This window comes from Rhinichthys klamathensis, unplaced genomic scaffold (assembly GCF_029890125.1).
Source record: "Rhinichthys klamathensis goyatoka isolate OS25496 unplaced genomic scaffold, OSU_Roscu_1.1 h1tg000210l_1, whole genome shotgun sequence".
NCBI classification, from domain to species: domain Eukaryota; kingdom Metazoa; phylum Chordata; class Actinopteri; order Cypriniformes; family Leuciscidae; genus Rhinichthys; species Rhinichthys klamathensis.
In genome coordinates this window covers 1,900,117-1,919,223 of record NW_026606735.1, presented here as the reverse complement: position 1 = coordinate 1,919,223, position 19,107 = coordinate 1,900,117, and the positions used below count along the sequence as shown (strand labels likewise).

General features: G+C 36.1%; 2 protein-coding genes across 2 annotated transcripts in view; one reads left to right on the top strand and one right to left on the bottom strand.

Moving 5' to 3' along the window:
• si:dkey-215k6.1 (transmembrane protein 132C) overlaps nucleotides 1–19,107 on the bottom strand; it is a 264,184-nt gene that overhangs the window by 209,254 nt on the left and 35,823 nt on the right. The window lies entirely within an intron of this gene.
• Nucleotides 14,705–18,923, top strand: LOC130097157 (G2/M phase-specific E3 ubiquitin-protein ligase-like). Its single transcript, XM_056263897.1, has 4 exons — nucleotides 14,705–14,967; nucleotides 15,076–15,230; nucleotides 16,535–16,773; nucleotides 18,168–18,923. The coding sequence occupies exons 1-4, from the start codon at nucleotides 14,878–14,880 to the stop codon at nucleotides 18,416–18,418; spliced, it is 735 nt and encodes a 244-aa protein (XP_056119872.1). The 5' UTR covers nucleotides 14,705–14,877; the 3' UTR covers nucleotides 18,419–18,923.

Genomic DNA, 19,107 nt, shown 5'->3' with positions numbered 1-19,107 from the left:
ATGACAGCAGCAGCTGTTTTAAGCCCGCTTATAGTGGCTGCTGATGTGGGTCCCTTTATTGCACTGATTATAATGAGATGGGCAGATGCTTCACGATATAGTCCATTTCGCTTTTTAAGATCAATAAGACTTAAGATCATAAGAAGCAGTTCCCAGGATACACGAAAGGAGGTAGAGCCTTCCTAAACGATTCAACTATAAAACAAGAGATGACGCTCCAGCCCAAGCGCGGACTACCGCTGCTATCGACCATCATACAAGACAGGCTATTTCACATATAAATTATTTATTATCACGCTGCCCTTGTCTTAAAATAGACACTCATATTTGCTAACGGTGAATAATAGGCTATATTTTGAACTACCATTCATTCTGATGTGATATAACGATTATATGACGGGTTTTTTATTTTTATTTTAGTCTTTGCTGCCACATACATATTATTTTCTCGTAATAACGAGATCTTATTTTGTTAAAAACGAATTTTTTTCGCGTAATAACAAGATGTTATGTCGTTGAAACTGCATATTTTCTTGGCCTTGTGAGGACATGAGTCATGGCTACAAAATAGGCCTTATCCACATTTTATTATCCACATAAAATGTATAGCCTATCACGCCTCTATCACACTTCTACGTTCAAAAAGCTTAAGCAAATAGTAGCAGCCCCAATCAGAGGCGAACACTGAATAGGAGCCCTAGGCAAAATTAATAAATGAGCCGCTTTTTAAAAATGTATATTTTATATGCTATACGTTTTCTACATGTGTATTATGTATGTGTATATATATATATATATATATATATATATATATATATATATATATATATATATATATATGTGTGTGTGTGTGTGTGTGTGTGTGTGTGTGTGTGTGTGTGTGTGTGTGTGTGTGTGTGTGTGTGTGTGAATAGACTATCTTCATTACCTGATATAATTAAACAAAAAATAGGCCTAGTCGAAACACACACAGCCTAAGTTGTTTATTTTTTACAACATTGTGTTCTTATTTTGTTAAACGAAATGTCAATCTTCGTCTTTATAACAGATCAATACAATTCAATATAAATAATCTTCAAGATACAGCCTACAATCTTACATGTAAAGAATTGTCGCCTTTGTCATTTGTGTGGTGGAATCAGCAATGCTACCTATATAGAAATGTATCTTAATTTAAACCTTATTTTATTAGTTCATATAACTATGTCAACTAGTAAAGAGCTGGAAATGTATTAAATAATGTCAAATATTAAATGTAGGATATTAAATTGTGCACCCCTTCTACAGATGTAGGCTTCATATTTGATTTGCTATTTGGTATGTATTGTTTTTTATCATGGTGTTGTTGAAGAAAATGAAACGTTTTTGTTCCTCGTTTTTACGAAGTTCTGCAGGCTAAGTTTGTATGATGTAGGCCTACTATACTTCTGTAATACGGGATCTTATTGTTTTGGTGAGAAGTCTGTTTCTGCAGGTTATGCAAAAAAAAAAAAAAAAAAAAATTAAAAATAAGTTTGTGGTATTCACACCCACTCGAGCGATTTATTTGCTAAAAAGAAGCTATTGAGTATCGTCGAGAATTGGATTCGATTAAACTCGCCAATAGCGCGCAAGGTGGATAAGCCGGTTTGTGATTGGTTCCCGCAAATCTGTAAAGGAAGCAGCAGATATAAATGTACAGGTTTCCAACCTGTCCCGAGATTTACTGTCTACGGTCTTGAGCGGCAGGGCGAAATCAAATGGCCGGCAGATAAGACTGGTTCTACCATTTTACTAATATGCTTATTAAAAAGAATCATTAGCCTATTAATAAATTAAATTGGCTTCTAATCTATTTCTAAAGCCGTTTTCACAATTTTTGTATCATGGCAATTAGCATTCCAATTTTGATACTGGTAGGTGGAATTAATTGTCAACAAAGCAAACTATTTGAGTAAAAGTGTGAACAGTGTACACTACTAACTGCTCAAAATATTCATTTATGGAGACAAAGATGGAGCATTTAATATTACAGCTTTGATAAGAGTTTGGTTAAATTATCCCAATAACAAACAAACAGTCTTTTCTTTTCCTCAGTTGCATACATTTATTTAACCAGCTGTAGCCTAGATGAAGTCTCTAATGCTTAATATAAGTAAAACAACATAAAATAAAAGTACGGACAAGCCAGGTTACAATTAAACACATTTATGGTCAAATAAACTGCAGAACAACAATTTTCTCCCAGAGAAACCATATGAAAAAAAAAAAAAAAAAAAATACCTGAAAGGGACAACCACATGTCTTCATAGACATTGACACATTTTGCCATAGCCTCAGTAAAGCCAGAACTCTTTGGAGTATGGGTATTCCCAGCGAACCTCTGTCCTCACCAAGAGTTGCTGCAAACAATTTTGCTCTAGTTCAAACACTGTATCAGGAACATGCACTCTTTCCTGCCACTGGAACAGAGAAACCATATAAAAAATAAAAAATAAAGAATACCTGAAAGGACAACGACATGTCTTCATAGACATTATGACACATTTTGCCGTAGCCTCAGTAAAGCCAGAACTCTTTGGAGTATGGGTATTCCCAGCGAACCTCTGTCTTCACCAAGAGGGTCACATTGTTCAACAAGTTGCTGCAAACAATTTTGCTCTAGTTCAAACACTGTATCAGGAACATGCACTCTTTCCTGCCACTGGAACAGAGACTGTGCCTCTGGAAAAGCTCGAAATGACTGACCTGGGGCCGGGCCAGTGCTTGAAGCCAAATGCTGAGCTGGGGTTGCAAAAATATCCTGAATTGCAGTCAGTGAGGAGTTCTGCAAACTCAAGCAGCCTCGAACAAAAATTTGACAAGGGGTTTGGTGTCTCTCTGTTCTGAGTCCATGGTTGTTCCACTGTGCAGCAAACAGGTGAAGGTCTCTGTTTATTCGGGGGATGTACACAAAGTGTAAAGCCCAGAGGTGCATCTCATTATTTACGTCGATAATGTTCTCTTCCTCAAGGAATGAAAACAAGTCATAGTACGTGTTTGTAATCCCTTTCCAAACGTCCCCCCAAAGTCTCTCAATTCTTTGGTTGTGTGTACTTCTTCCCCTTATTGCACTGCCTCTTCTGAAACCTCTGTAGAGCTCCATAAATGCACAGATGAAGTTGTTTTCACCACCATGGTCACATCGGACACGAGAGGGAACGCCATACTTTTGAACAGCCTTCAAAAAGAGTTCCATGACTGTTGCGCTGCGATTGTTTGTCGATGCCTGGAGCATCACGATGAGTCGACTGAAACCGTCAATCCCTCCATGAATTACAATTCTCCACCTAAAACAAGTATGAATGCAGTTATACATCAGACATGCAATACCATACTTTAGAATTAAATGGGCTTTATGCCCAGCTGCACTACTTCCTGAACTTCAACCAGCTCCTTGTTTCCGGTCTGCCATTATTGGCCAAATTGATTAATTCAGGTGTGTCTGCTTATTGTTGCCATGACTACTGAGGTCAAGCACACCTGAATTAATCAATTTGGCCAATAATGGCAGACAGGAAACAAGGAGCTGGCTGAAGTTCAGGAAGTAGTGCAGCTGGGCATAAAGCCAATTGTAAGAGCCTACTACTATGCTTATTAACAATGCCCTTAAAGGGTTAGTTCACCCAAAAATGAAAATTCTGTCAGTATTTACTCACCCTCATGTTGTTCCAAACCTCTATGTGTTTATTTGTTCTGCTGAACACAAAGGAAGATATTTGGAAGAATGTTTTAATCAAACAGATATCATTAATACATTCTATGGTAGTCAATGGGGATTGAGATCTGTTTGATTAAAACGTTCTTCCAAATATCTTCCTTTGTGTTCAGCAGAACAAATAAACACATAGAGGTTTGGAACAACATGAGGGTGAGTAAACGATGATAGAATTTTCATTTTTGGGTGAACTAACCCTTTAAGATACTTTTACAAATGTTAGCCAAGTGTGACCCTGCTAAACCCAGCTAAAAGCATTACTTGGTGATTTACTGTTTTCAACATAAAAACACCCTACATAAATGTAAACATTTTGTGCAAATTACATTGATATCTGTAATACTGACTAAGACCATGTCAAATTTAAATCAAAGTGAAATTAATTATTGAAATCCAACTTTGAGGCTCATTATCTCAGTAGATTTTTAGACTTTTGCCTGGATTTTCAAATAATAAATAACATATAAATGCAATTATATGACATAACATTGCATGTAATTATCCAAAAGTTGAACAGTTTCTTAGTCTTTAGTATATATTTATTAGGAGTTTTAAAATACTACAATTCTGCTCTTTAAGAAGAAGTAAAAAAAAAAAAAAAAAAAAACACAACTACAAACTATTGGATGCACAGCTATATGACCCAATTAAGGTAAAATAAGAAATAAATTAATTTAAAGACTTAAAAACTAGTTTGCATACCTTATGAGTTTGTGGTTTCCATCTACATGCCAAAGTGAGTTTGGACCTGCAACATGATAGGCCCGCCTGTACAGCCTTTGTGTCAGAGTTCTCTGAGCAGCAGCAGCAGGATCAGTGCGAAGAACACTTGCCCGTACTCTGTGTCTTTGCACTAAGACACCTCGACCAAATAAACGTGCTCTTACGGATTCTGGTCCAATCTGCCAGTTACGTCCCACAATCTCCTTTACCAGGTCATCAAGTTCTGTTTCTGTTAGTTGTGTATATCTATTTGAGCGTTGTAAGTTGAATTTCCTATAAAAATACATTTGATTAAGCATTAATTGAACACAATAAACTAGCAAACGAAAAATGAAATTAATAAAATAAATATTATGATTGTTTTAATTATGGCATGCACACTTGCCTTAAACGTCGTTTTACTGTTGACCTAGACACGTGCAGAATGCTTGCCATCTCTGCAACAGTAAAATTGCAGGATACCAAAAACTGTAGTTGGTCTTGAGAAATCACGGTGGGTGAAGCACCCGTTAAACCAAAATTAGCTCTTGGGACTTGATTGATGCCTGGCCCTATAAAACACAAAATATCAAGAAATTGTCATGAAGGAGATAGATGAACCCAAATGCAGACAATATGCAACCACACAAGGTTTATTATTAACAGAAAACAGGGAAAACAAAACCCATGAGTGGGTAAAACAGAGGTAAGGATGGTTGACAAACAAGCAAACTATACCTAGACTAATTACAAAAAAACTCTTACTTGAAAAGGAACTCTCAGCAAAGGTACAAACACACAGGCTGGTTACCCATTGATTGACAATGATCCAACACAGGACAGAAAACATGAGGGGATAAAATAGGGAACACTAATGACGAGGACAGGTGAAATTGACTAGACAATAATGACAAGACAAGGTTAACAAGGGGGTGGAGCTACATAACGAGACAACACAAGCACACAGCCTAAAAACAAGGCCATGTGCCCGCACCCAAAACATGGTTCTGTCATGATCCTGCCTCAAGACTACAGAAAGGAAATGACAAGAGGGCAGAATCATGGCAGAAATACATTTCAGAGTAATCAGAGATAATAGTCAAATGTCATGTTCTAAACGTAGGGAAGTCACATACTGACAAGAGATATGAATAGACTGAATGCACTGTGTCCCTTTAAATAAAAATATCTGCTTAAATGTTTTCATCATTTTATATATTTAAATATTTAATATTTATATATAAACAATATGAATGTAAGCCAGAGGAGAACTGGCCCCAACTGAGCCTGGTTTTTTCTCCATCCAATCTGATGGAGTTTTGGTTCCTTGCCACTGTTGCCTTGCTTTTGGCTTGCTTAGTTGGGTTCTCTTACGAGAGGTTCTGTCGTATTGCAAAAGCTAGCTTACGCTACGGGAAAGATTCATCTTTCTGAGAAATTGAAGCCAAAAAATTATCCTATAATTTTGTATCTATTGTCAACGCAGTTCAGCTGCAGCAGAGCATGAGCGGGCTAGCTAGCAGCTCATTGGCTCGCTCACAGGGAACTGCTCAAGCCTATGAGGAGACGCGATTGAACTCTCGTCCAATGAGAGTCGTGATGCTCTCATTGCGTCATAGCCCGCCTGAGCGGGCGAGGTCAGAGAGTATAAATACTGGCGTCTTAGGCTGTAACTCTGGTTTTCATAGAATGAAGCGAGAACGCTAGTAGCACAAGCACGGCCGGGAACGCAATACTCGTTCCCTCATCTAGAGAGAACCGAGGTTACGTTAGGTAACCGATTCGTTTTTTAATATTTAATATTCACAATATTATTGATGTTTTTGTACTACTTTCATGTTTCACTTTCATGTTATCACTGTGAAGCTGCTTTGATACAATCTGTATTGTGAAAAGCGCTATATAAATAAATGTGACTTGACTTGACTTGACATTTTCATCACGTAACATTATCACTAGGTTACCTTCTTGAACATCACTGGTCAAACTATGGACCACTTGGCTAAGTTCTGCAAGCAGTTGTTGCAATGCATCTGTAGCGGGTGGACTTAACAGATGACCTTGGGCCCATGTCAGACTTCTTTTCAGGGCATCAATTCTAAAGAAAACAATCAGAAATAGTGATTACAATATAACACAGAAGCATGCACTTATATAAAAAATACAAATATCTGAAAACATAATGTGAAAATGGTGCAAAACACTGCCACTTCAACTGAAATCATTAGCACAATAAAAAAAAATTAATTAAAACTTGCACTTACAGCAGTGAGCCTTGCTCATTTATTTTATTAGCAATTTCATTCAAGTTTTTTTTCTGGAACAATATGACAATGCTGCAAAAACATAGGCTACCAATGTTTTAGCATTGCAGCATCAACATATCTAATAATAATAATAAAATTACATATGTCTAATTTGTATATAGGCCTACCAAATACGCTGCAATTGACACATACATTTAAATATGTAGTCTTAATAACATTTAAAAAGTCACATAAATCACTAAATAAGTGGATATTTAATAGTCAAGACATTATTGAAGATTTATATTTCATGTATTTCTACAGTGCAAAGTCATCGTTTTGACACATTTAAAAACACTCACCTGGATAATTGTACATCCTTATCGAAACTGCCAGTTTGAATAATCTGTACACAGTCGTTGAACACACTCTTACAGTGTAGAAGAAAATTCATACGTGCCATTGCACTAACTGCAGCGTACGAGTGTAGAACAAATTTATTGGAATAGAAATCTACCAACTAAAATTACGTATGCAAATTTGAGTGCCGTCACGTGCCTTACAATTTGACCAATCGTTAATGTGACCTAGAGAATTTTTTTTTTTTTTATTATTTTTTTTTTTTTTTTATTAAGGCGCCACTTTTAAGGCTGCCCGCCACTTTTAAGGCTGCAGTGGCGCCATTAAGTTAAACAAAATGTCTGATCGTCATGTTCATTCCCGTTTATCGGATTTACGAGCAAGGTTCAATGCTCAAGTGGACCAACTGATTAATCAAATGGAGGAGCCATCCGGGGAAAATCTCGTGGATCAGTTGAGTAACGTTACTGGTTTTACTGTTGTTATTATTACAAGGATGTAATAGTGCAATATATATATATATATATATATATATATATATATATATATATATATATATATATATTACACAGTATTGTCCTGTATTTTTTACAGTCTATGTATATGACTAGCCTTTATTTTTTTTCATAGAAAATTTATCTCATTAAGCGATCTCGTCACATGTGAAATAACACTCTATAGCCTGCGTCAATAAGCTAACCGAGTTGCCCTGGACTAACGTTAACCTGGTAAATAATTGTAATTGCACTGTTATGCAATTAAGTCTGTTATTTTTCTAATTTTTTTGTCAACTTACTGTTAATAAAATATTGGTGGGCTATGTATTATTATTATTTATTTTTTTACAATGGCCAGCCTAAATCCAGAAGTAGGTTATACGGTATGCCATTTGATAAATTGAAGAATTTTCTTTATAAACGACACAAGATGCGCTTAAAATCATGTTTTGCAAATTTTACACTTCATGGGGATCATTTTTTATTCGGGACAATACGGTGTAAATTAGGCCTACAGTAGTGTTTGAGTGTGGTGATGAAAAATGTAAGCAAATTATTACGTTAAAATTATTTAATACTAACATATGAGCACATTGTTAGTATATTATTAGAACATCTCTTATATTTTGTAGATTCCAAATGTTTAGAAGCAACAGAAGTAGTGCCGGGCCTACCAGACGAAGGAGAAGACAAGTCACGCAAACACGAAACGTGACTTTCAGAATTATTATGTTTAAAAAACATATTGAGCGATATTCATCGCACACTGGTAAATTACAGTTTACTACAGTTTACAATGAATACAGTATTAAATCAATTTGAATCACCAGATGAATATTGTATATTGTTAAATGAAAATGCATGTTTTTTATATTTTCCCAGATGGAACTCCACAATGCAAAGTGATTGTCCCTTTGCACCTTAATGAATTTGAATTTAAGGAGGTGCTGAGGGAAAAATTCCCAGACCTCCCAGAAAGGTTTGAATTTTGCAAGGTAGCCGGAGACCGAAAGGTTATACCAATTCAGCTGTCAGTGCCAGCAGAAATTAAAGCATGTAATGTGCTGGGCCGGTCAGCTCTATATATTAGACCACTGGTAGGCAATATTTTCACCCTTGCTTTACAAACAGATATGTAAATTTTCCTGCTCATATTTCTGTAAGTGCTGAAATATATGTTATAGTCATAAACCACCACATCTTTAGCTTGTATGCTGAAATAATGTTTAAAATAATTTTTTGTTGTGTTTGTTAGGAGATTCCAAGCCAAACCACACCAAACCAGGCAACTGAGTCATCTCCACCTATTTCCCCAAACACAGCTGCATCTCCAGGGCAAAACCATACATCTGTGTCAACCCCCTCAACCTCCACAACAGTAAACATGTCTTCAAACACTCGAAGCCCCTCTGAAGTTGATGTTAGTGTAGAATATGACATTATGATTTTATTTCATTATCTTTTAGATCAGAAATAACAAATGTGTACATTTTCCGTGTTTATATTTCTGTAATCACTGAAAATATATGTTGCCATAAACAGTGCTGGGCTAGTTACTCAAAAATTAATTATTTTACTCATTACTAGTTACTCCTTTCAAAAGTAATATTGTTAGTCATTATTTATAGAGTAATAATTTATTAATTTACTTATTACTCAACAGTAATTAGTTACACAACTATTTACATTAATTTTCCGTTACACCCCAAAAATTGGTAATTACATCATTTTTGAAGCCTGTGAATCTATGTAAGTTACAGATAAATGAGGAGTATTTTCTTAAACTTCTGTTATTTAATAACATATTAACAGCAACATAGTAAAATCTGCAACAGGGCTCAAGCAGGTAGAACCAACCAAACATGTTGGAAGAGCAAAAAAGAAACCAACAAATGCCAGCAAATTTAATCTGATGATGAAATAAATGTATAGAGTATGCTATGTATTTATCTGGCAACCAAAAATAGTGGAATGTGGCCTTTGTATTTTTCACTTAAATATGACCTTAAAATATAAAAGTAGACAAATAAATCAGTAGGCACCCACAACAATTAAGGCAAACTCTATTACAATAGGTGATATACTTACTACTTGAATCCATGTTTAATTTTAAACCGTTTTTGTGTGTATGCGTGTGTGTGTGTGTGTGTGCGCCTATTGCGATGAAGATGATTCAGGATATTTAAGGTTGAGTTGATGACAGTAGACAAAGTCTTAGTACCACTTCACAATTTACACGTGACATTGATGTTTTTGTCTTACTTTCTTTCTCCCTACAAAATTAGCATAATGGCTATATTTCCAGCCACTATATGATGTGGACTAGCTTCTATATGACGAAGCTAGCTTGACAATCGATAACAATAGAAAGTAAGCAGACATTTTTTGGGATGGTAACTAATATTATTACTAATATAATTATATTATGTTATTAATACTATTACTTGTATTTGTAATGAGTTATTGGGTTCCATATTACATCTCTCGGGTCCGCTTTATAATGTGTTATTTCGCCAACACTTCGTGGCCTATGCACACTAGCTTGCTTGATTTACGTTAGTTACGCGCATTTACACACTAAGTCCAATGGTTAAGTCAGGTGTTTCCCGCACAAGGCACTTTGTGTTGTACGTTGCCATAACGTTCATGTGCGCACAAAACTACTACGATGGTACCTTAAAGGAGAACTCCGGCGCAAAATGAACCTGTTGTCAAATAACACATCGGTACCTAGTCAACCGTTCTCTGAGATTTGATTTCATGATAATCGAATATAAAGAGTTTTATCTCTAAAAACTGTTTAGTGTATAACGCTAGTATATAGGGCATAGAGTAATGAAAAATAAAAATCGCTACTTAATACCACTAACAAGGCTCAAAATAGCCCCACACTAACACAATAACATAATGAGTGTCCATACATGCAAAACACAAGCATTGAGAACATTGTAAGAGTACAGACCGTTTAATAAGAAGATACTTTATAAAGACAGCTCACTTTGTGTATACAGGCCTGAGCCATCTTTGGAAAACAGACTCGATAAATCGATCCCCGAACGCTGTTCATACAGTTCAGAAGTTTGCTGAACTTCATACAGTTCAGCTCACTTGGCACATCGTTCGTGGTTCGACTTTTTCCAAAGATGGCTCCAACCTGTATCCGCGAAGTGGACTCTTTACATTCGATCATCATGAAATCAAATCTCAGAGAACGGTTGACTAGATACCAATGTGTTATTAGACCAAAGGTTCATTTTGCGCTGGAGTTGTTCTTTAATATTTCGCAGACACACTGTGAAACATTGCAAAAATAGCCTGAAAGCGCTGAAATGTGATGCTTGGAAAACTCAAGTGTCAATATATTTGGCTCACCAAAGAAGATTACAAAGAATTTTTCTTTTTTTGGCCCTTATTTAAATGTAAAATGATGCGTTCCGTATCAAATCAATCCGGGATGTGATTTGTCCATAGACAGTGGATTTGTCCCATAACTTACATGACCCAGGTCCCAGACATTCATTTGGTGGTTAGGCTAATGCATGTTTGCATCTTTTTTTTTCCAGAGCGACAGAGTCTTGAAAACATGCAATGTAAACAGGTGTAATGCACTTTTTTATTATTACACCAGCATATACTGAAGAGCTTTGTAGAAATAAATAAATTAATCAAATGTAAAATAATATTTGTTCTGTTGCAAGTTCATATACTTGATCTCATGTTTTCTCATGTTTTATTGTTGAGCTGTCAAGTTGTCATGTTTACATAATCAGTTCCAGGACCTTGACACATTTTATTTTTTATTTGATTATCATTATTTTTTTGATAGGATTAGGATTTACCAAATATTCTTCCATTTTATGCAAAACATAAATACGACAAATGGAATATCAGATCACTGTCATATGGCCAAAAATAAATGCAAAAAAAAAAAACTTTTTTGCCTAGTTGTTTGACAGATGAAAACTGTAACAATGTATCTTACATACACGATGTAACCAAGGGGGTAATCCATCGACCGGAAGTTGAAGCCGGCCGGGTGCCGCCATCTTGTAGCAGAACTTCACATGCGTTAGCATTGCCATTGACTCCCATTCATTTTGGCGTCACTTTGACAGCGAATAACATTACATCTGAGGCGTTTAAAGACTCCATTTGTCCATTATTTATTTCTAAAGAAACACGACAATGTATAATGGGCTCCATTACTTTCTATGTTACATTATGGCCCCGTAGAAACCGTTTTTGTAAAAATAGGCTAAAGATTGCGTCATAACCACTCGACACTCTGTCGCATTACCGTACAGACCCTTATATACTGTCTGTGGTACAGACAGGAGGCGTACTGGCGTTACATTTTAAAATAAATACTATACAGAATAATGAATCAGAATACTTACTCCTGCTCACTCACGCCAAAGAACTCTTTGCTCAAGCTCGCCGTCTCTGCAAGATTAACGTTGGCAGTTTGCACGCACAGCTACTAGAAGATGTACATCTGTCAGACAGGTTGCTCACGTCATCAAGCTTAGTTTGAGACGTTTGAGTCTGCGCGTCAGGGACGGAAGTGCTAAAAAATCGCTAAAAATGGGCTTCACTTGTCTCAATTGAGATCCAATGAGATGGCTCTGTCCATTTCTTATACTGTCTATGGATGTAACCTTGCTCTCACTTGAAATGTGTCCCCACATTAAGTCCTTGAATTTGAGGGTTTTGGACCTGGAAAGTCCTTGAAAGGTCCTTGAATTTGATGTTAACCAAGGTGTGGGAACCCTGTATTACTTACATTACTAGTTACCAGGAAAAGTAATATTATTACTATAACTAGTTACTAACTACCAGAGTTAGGGTTACTAACTAGCCCTTACCCTTACTAGTAACTAGTAACTGCCCAGCACTGGCCATAAACATTCACAGGTTTAGCTTGTATGCTGAAATAATGTTTAAAATAATTTTTTGTTGTGTTTGTTAGGAGATTCCAAGCCAAACCACACCAAACCAGGCAACTGAGTCATCTCCACCTATTTCCCCTAAACACAGCTGCATCTCCAGGGCAAAACCATACATCTGTGTCAACCCCCTCAACCTCCACAACAGTAAACATGTCTTCAAACACTCGAAGCCCCTCTGAAGTTGATGTTAGTGTAGAATATGACATTATGATTTTATTTCATTATCTTTTAGATCAAGAGATAACAACTACTTTTTGTTTTGCAGCATTATCAACAAAGACATGGCAGTTTTTTCGAGGAATCAAGGTTGCTCAATTGCTTTACAAATTATTAATAATCATAGTCTGTAAGAGAAAACTACTTAATCAGTGTGCTTTTGCAATTTGTTTTGGTGAGGGAAATCATCTATATTGAATATACACTGGAATCCTGGTCCTGGAGGGCCCATGTCCTGCAACATATAGCTCCAACCATCTCCAAGAACACACCTGCCTGCCTGGTAGTTTATAATCCTGTACCTTGATTAGCTGGATCATATGTTTTTACAGCTGGAGATAAAATCTGCAGGACAGTGGCCATCAAGTACCAGGATCGCCCACCCCTGATGTATTGTTTTTGTGCTTGCTTTTTATCAAGTGTATAAACAGTTCTTCATGAACAGCAAGTGTCATCATTAATAACATTTAAAAAAATATATATCATAAAAAAAATAAAATAAATAAACTTTGATTAATGGACAATTATCTCTTGTGATATAAACCTAATTTTAATTTACTGAATGAACAATTCAACATTTAATGATACAATGTATATGTTTAAACTGGTTTATTGTTTTGAGACAATAACACTGATTTTGCTGTGAATGGATTACAGGGAGACTGACAGTGATCCTGAGGCTTTAGATAATGACATGCTGGCTTCACCTCCAAGATGCTACAGTCCTGATGTAAGTGCAACTCATACCTTGAAGAATGTCTTAAATGAATGTTAAAGGAGCTGTATGTAAGATTGTGGACAAAACTGGTACTGCAATCAGTTTCAAATTTCTGTAGAGCGGTGTATCCCCTCCCCCCTGACTCGAGGTTGCCAGATATGCTGCAGGATCAAACTTTTTTACCCCACACGTTTGTAGCTGCAGCTGTGGTAACTAGAGCAGATCTGGCAACCCGAATGCTGCAACACAACTGACTTCGTGATTGGTAGATCGGTGGAGGTCAGAGCATCAGACCAAAACACAACATGACAGTTGAGGGCTGCAACAACACTTTTTAAATGATAATATCCTGGCCGGACTGCTGTTGTCAGTGATATAAGTATTTGAAATGAACATGATTTCTTAATGTCTAGTGACATATCAGGGCCATTTTATGATTATTTGAAATAAATTTCTTACATACAGCTCCTTTAAGAGTAACTAAACCCTAAACCAACTTTTTTTAGTTAATGATCTGTAAGAATGGATCTTTATTAATACCAGTCATTGATTCGAGTAACATTTTTGACATTTGTGTGATTTATTTCTGCAATATATGGTGTAAAAACGTCTTAGTGCTGCCCTCTTCAGGTTGAACGGTGGCTACTGCAGTTGAATTTTCCTTTTGGATGTTCCGCACTTCGTGACGTACGCAGGTTTCAGCTCACCACACTCTTGGCACGAGCAGCTGTATAAAAACCATCTTGTTTCGTCAAAACCACTGTAGGGAGTCAGGAGTTGGAATTGCGAGTATTGAAAACGATCAGGATAGAGTGTTTTAGCATCTATTTTGTCCCCTCTATCTCCGCTGGGGTCTGCCCACTTTTTCAGCATTTTTCAATTATTACCAGTGGGTGGAGTCAGGCTCTGACCAGGGGTTTAGTTACCCTTTAAATAATATTTTTTTATCCTTTGTTTTTACAGTTGCAAAGAGACCTTGTGGATGTTTTGAATGAATTCAGGGGGGACAATATAGACCTGACCACACATGTCACTGTCGTGGCCCGCCGGAGAAGAGTTTTACATAGTGCATGTGTTGCTCTTCAGAAATCCTACTTTGAATGGCATAAAACACCAAATATTGAATTTGTTGGTGAAATGGCCGAAGATTATGGTGGACCACGTCGTGAGTTTTTCAGGTGATTGCTGATTTTAAGTTTTTACACCCCAAAAAAATAGGATGTATAGTGTTTTCATGAAATGTGACATCTTTGTCCTTTTTTTTTTTTGAATTCTCATGAGCGAAGTACAATCCTCCCTTGGCATTTTTGAGGGGAAACCTGGAAACGTCCTCTTTTCATACAATCAGGACGCACTGCAGCAGAATAAATTCTACACAGCAGGAAAGCTGACTGCATGGTCCATTCTTCACAATGGACCTGGGATTAAATGCCTTAATCATCACCTTTTCGAAATGATGTGTGGTCGGAGTCAGACCATAGACCTAAGCACATTTGAACTAGAAACTTTACATGACACAGATATACAACATCGACTGGAAAAGGTATTAATAAATAACTGTCATAGACACAGAGTGAATGCATAATGAGTAGATTATTTTGTCATAATTATGCATTTTAACAATGTGTTTATCAATTTGAACAAAATTTAGATTTTACCATGCAAGACCACAGCGGAGATGTTGGAGGTCAAAATGGAACTGGGGGACTGGATTGCTGAATGTGGGATCCCCAACATATATTCTGCATCACTTGCTGATTTCCCTGCTATCTACCAACAAATAATCACCCACTACATGTACCACAGGTTATGCATTTTAATTATTTTAATTATTTATACGGTTCGCTAATTATTAAAAAATACTAGTTTTGAGAAAAGCGCATTTTGACAACTTCATGTCACTGCCAATGGTAAGAGTTCTTCAAATGTCATTAATTATGTCATATTAGCCACAATTTTTTTTATAAGAACACACATTTTCTGGTATTATCACAAAAAAAGATGTTTGAAATGCAATTAAATACCAACACCTTAAAAGATAATTGGGTAACACTTTATTTTACGGTGTCCGTGATACAGAGTAATTACTTAATTAATTACTTAGTAGTAGACGCTGTAATAACATGTAACACAATGTAACAAAATGTAATTAACATGTAACAAAGTTATGGAACAGCCTGTACTTACAGATTGTAATTAATAGGCAGATACTGTTACACATGTGTAACAGGCCGAGTCGGTTGCATACGTATTACCGACTTGGTACTGTACAATGTAATTATATAAAAAAGTATATTGTACTACTCAATGTAACAACAAGTATTTGAATATGTTACTAAGGTGTGAAAAAAGCCTGCAGTTCCACATGTTCATTTTGTACCTTCTAAAATAGTGTATTAATTGTACTTCATGTGTATAAGGTATGTAGATACACATGTATTACACTTAAGTACAATCTTGATACACTTTATTTTACGTAGCTTATCCCTGTGTAATATTATGTAATTGCAATGTAATTAGGAAGCTACCGCATGCATTTATGCTGTGAACGAGGGAGTTAAGCCTAATTTATACTAAACTACATATAGATTAGGTTTGTAGATACACATGAAGTACACTTAAGTACAATCTTGATACACTTTATTTTATGTAGCTTATACCTGTGTAATATTATGTAAAGTGAATGTAATTAAGAAGATAATGTATGTATTTAAGCTGTGAACTAGTGGGTTAATTCAGATGGATAAGGTATGTAGATACTCATGAAGTGCACTTAAGTACTTGATACACTTTATTTTAGAAGGTACAGAATGACCATGTGTAACTGCAGGCGTTTTACCTTAGTAACATATTTAAGTACATGTTACATTGTACCAAGTCGGTAACACGTATGTAACTGACTCGGCCTGTTACACATGTGTAACAGTAGCTGCCTATTACATGAGTGTAATTACAATCTGTAAGTAAAGGCTGTTCCATAACTTAGTTACATGTTAATTACATTTTGTTACATGTTATTACAATGTTTACTACTAAGCAATTAATTAAGTAATTACTCTGTATCACGGCACCGTAAAATAAAGTGTTACAGATAATGGTTTTCATTTTAGGGTTTCCAGCATGATACAGCAGTTCATCGCCGGAATGAATGCTTGTGGCAACATGTGGCAAGTTGTGCAGAAAAACTGGGAAACGTTTGCACCACTCTTCACTCACACATCTAAAAAGCTGTCACGGAATGATGTGCGAGGACTCTTTGACATTAAATGGAGTTTGCAAGGCAGCAACAAAAGAGACCAAGAGGAGGACACCATCTTTCTTTGGGAGTGGTGGTTGATGTCAATTGAAAGTAAGTCATTTGTGTAAAATGTATTATGCAAATGTTGCAATAAACTATTAAATTATGAAGGAAAATGGGTAGCTTAACTTGAGAGCATGTAGATGTGAATTTGAAAACTTTTACAGTAGATATTCGTACTTGTACGCTACAATTTACACAACTTAGCTCCAATGTGAAATGTTAAGTGTTGAGATTCGCACTTGCAGAAAAATGTCACAAACCTAGGCTCAGAGGAGTCGTTTTATTGGTTAGCACCTAGCCAATGAAATGGGACTTTTTTTGTATCACAACACCCCACCTCAGGTACATTCTAAAATGTTAATGTTGCTTAATGCATTAAGAAAGTGATTTAAAAGAAGTAAATGATATTATAAAACTCAATAAACACCAAACTAAAACAGCACACTAAAACCCACAAACATAGTAATTATAAACTTCAGTGTTTATTTTTGTGCAACGTGGACATCAGTGTTTAATTTGTGTGCCTTCACCAACAATTTTTAATTTATAGCCATATGTAGCCTGCTGCCTATTCCTTCAGTTGCGAGCCTGTGCGCTTTAACTGGCGTTTCAGGATTATCCCCGGCAGGTGCGCACGGACTGGGTTCGGTAATGAAAGGCTTTCAATGACCAAAAAAAAATTCAGACTGACAAAAAAATAAATAATACATTCTTCTTCTTTTAAATAATAATAATAATAATACAAATAAAAATAACAACATTTTTCTTCTAAATAATAACAAGCGTCATTAATACAAATAATAATAATAAGAATATTACAAATTGTCATACAATTATTAATGTGAATGAATGGTACTCCACATCACATCATCATCATCACTATTGTACATCCCAATACATGTGACATGATTCGAAATTGAACGCACACCTGGATTTCAAAGGTACGCACGTACAGCTTCATAAATCAGGCGGTGAGAGGAGTGTAAGCATAATCTTATGCCAACATATACGCCCGTTTCTACGCAAGAATGATAAATGAGGGCCAATGTGAGTAAATTCTTTGTCATCTTTGCAGGACCGCAATATGAAGTGCGCAAAGTAATATATTTTAGCAACTGTGTGAAAGTGAAATACGGCTTTTCTGTACATATGCTGTTTTAATTTGGTGTTTACTGATCTTTAGAATACCATTTACATCTTGTGTAATATAACTGATGCACTAAGCCATGTTAGCGTTTTAGAACTTCCCAGAGGCATGGGTGTCGTGACACCATCCCGCACAAAAGTCCCATTTCATTGGCCAGGCGCCAACCAATAAAACACTAATTTGCTGTTAACAAGTTCTCAAATTCACATCTACATGCTCTCCAGTTTAGCTACTCATTTTCCTTCACGATTCTAACCCAGGTCAAAGTAACATTTGTATTTTTCTGTTTATATAGATAACGAGCTAGATGTTACTTTGGAGGACCTACTCATCTTTGTTACCGGAGCAGATTCTGTGCCCCCACTGGGTTTTCCACACAACTGTGAAATACAATTTTATGATCAAGAACCTGGAAGCCAGCGATTTCCATTCTCTTCCACCTGTGCCCTCATTTTGTATCTGCCAAGAGGCATTACAGAAGAGGCCATTTTTAAAGACTTAATGCAGATGTCCATTAAAGGTTCTGTGGGCTTTGGAAAAGTCTGATTAGCTTTCCCGAGGCAATAATGCATGTAGTCTACGGCAAAATGTGTCATAATGTCTATGAAGACATGTCGTTGTCCTTTCAGGTATTCTTTATTTTTTATTTTTTATATGGTTTCTCTGTTCCAGTGGCAGGAAAGAGTGCATGTTCCTGATACAGTGTTTGAACTAGAGCAAAATTGTTTGCAGCAACTCTTGGTGAGGACAGAGGTTCGCTGGGAATACCCATACTCCAAAGAGTTCTGGCTTTACTGAGGCTATGGCAAAATGTGTCAATGTCTATGAAGACATGTGGTTGTCCCTTTCAGGTATTTTTTTTTTTTTTTTTTTCATATGGTTTCTCTGGGAGAAAATTGTTGTTCTGCAGTTTATTTGACCATAAATGTGTTTAATTGTAACCTGGCTTGTCCGTACTTTTATTTTATGTTGTTTTACTTATATTAAGCATTAGAGACTTCATCTAGGCTACAGCTGGTTAAATAAATGTATGCAACTGAGGAAAAGAAAAGACTGTTTGTTTGTTATTGGGATAATTTAACCAAACTCTTATCAAAGCTGTAATATTAAATCCTCCATCTTTGTCTCCATAAATGAATATTTTGAGCAGTTAGTAGTGTACACTGTTCACACTTTTACTCAAATAGTTTGCTTTGTTGACAATTAATTCCACCTACCAGTATCAAAATTGGAAT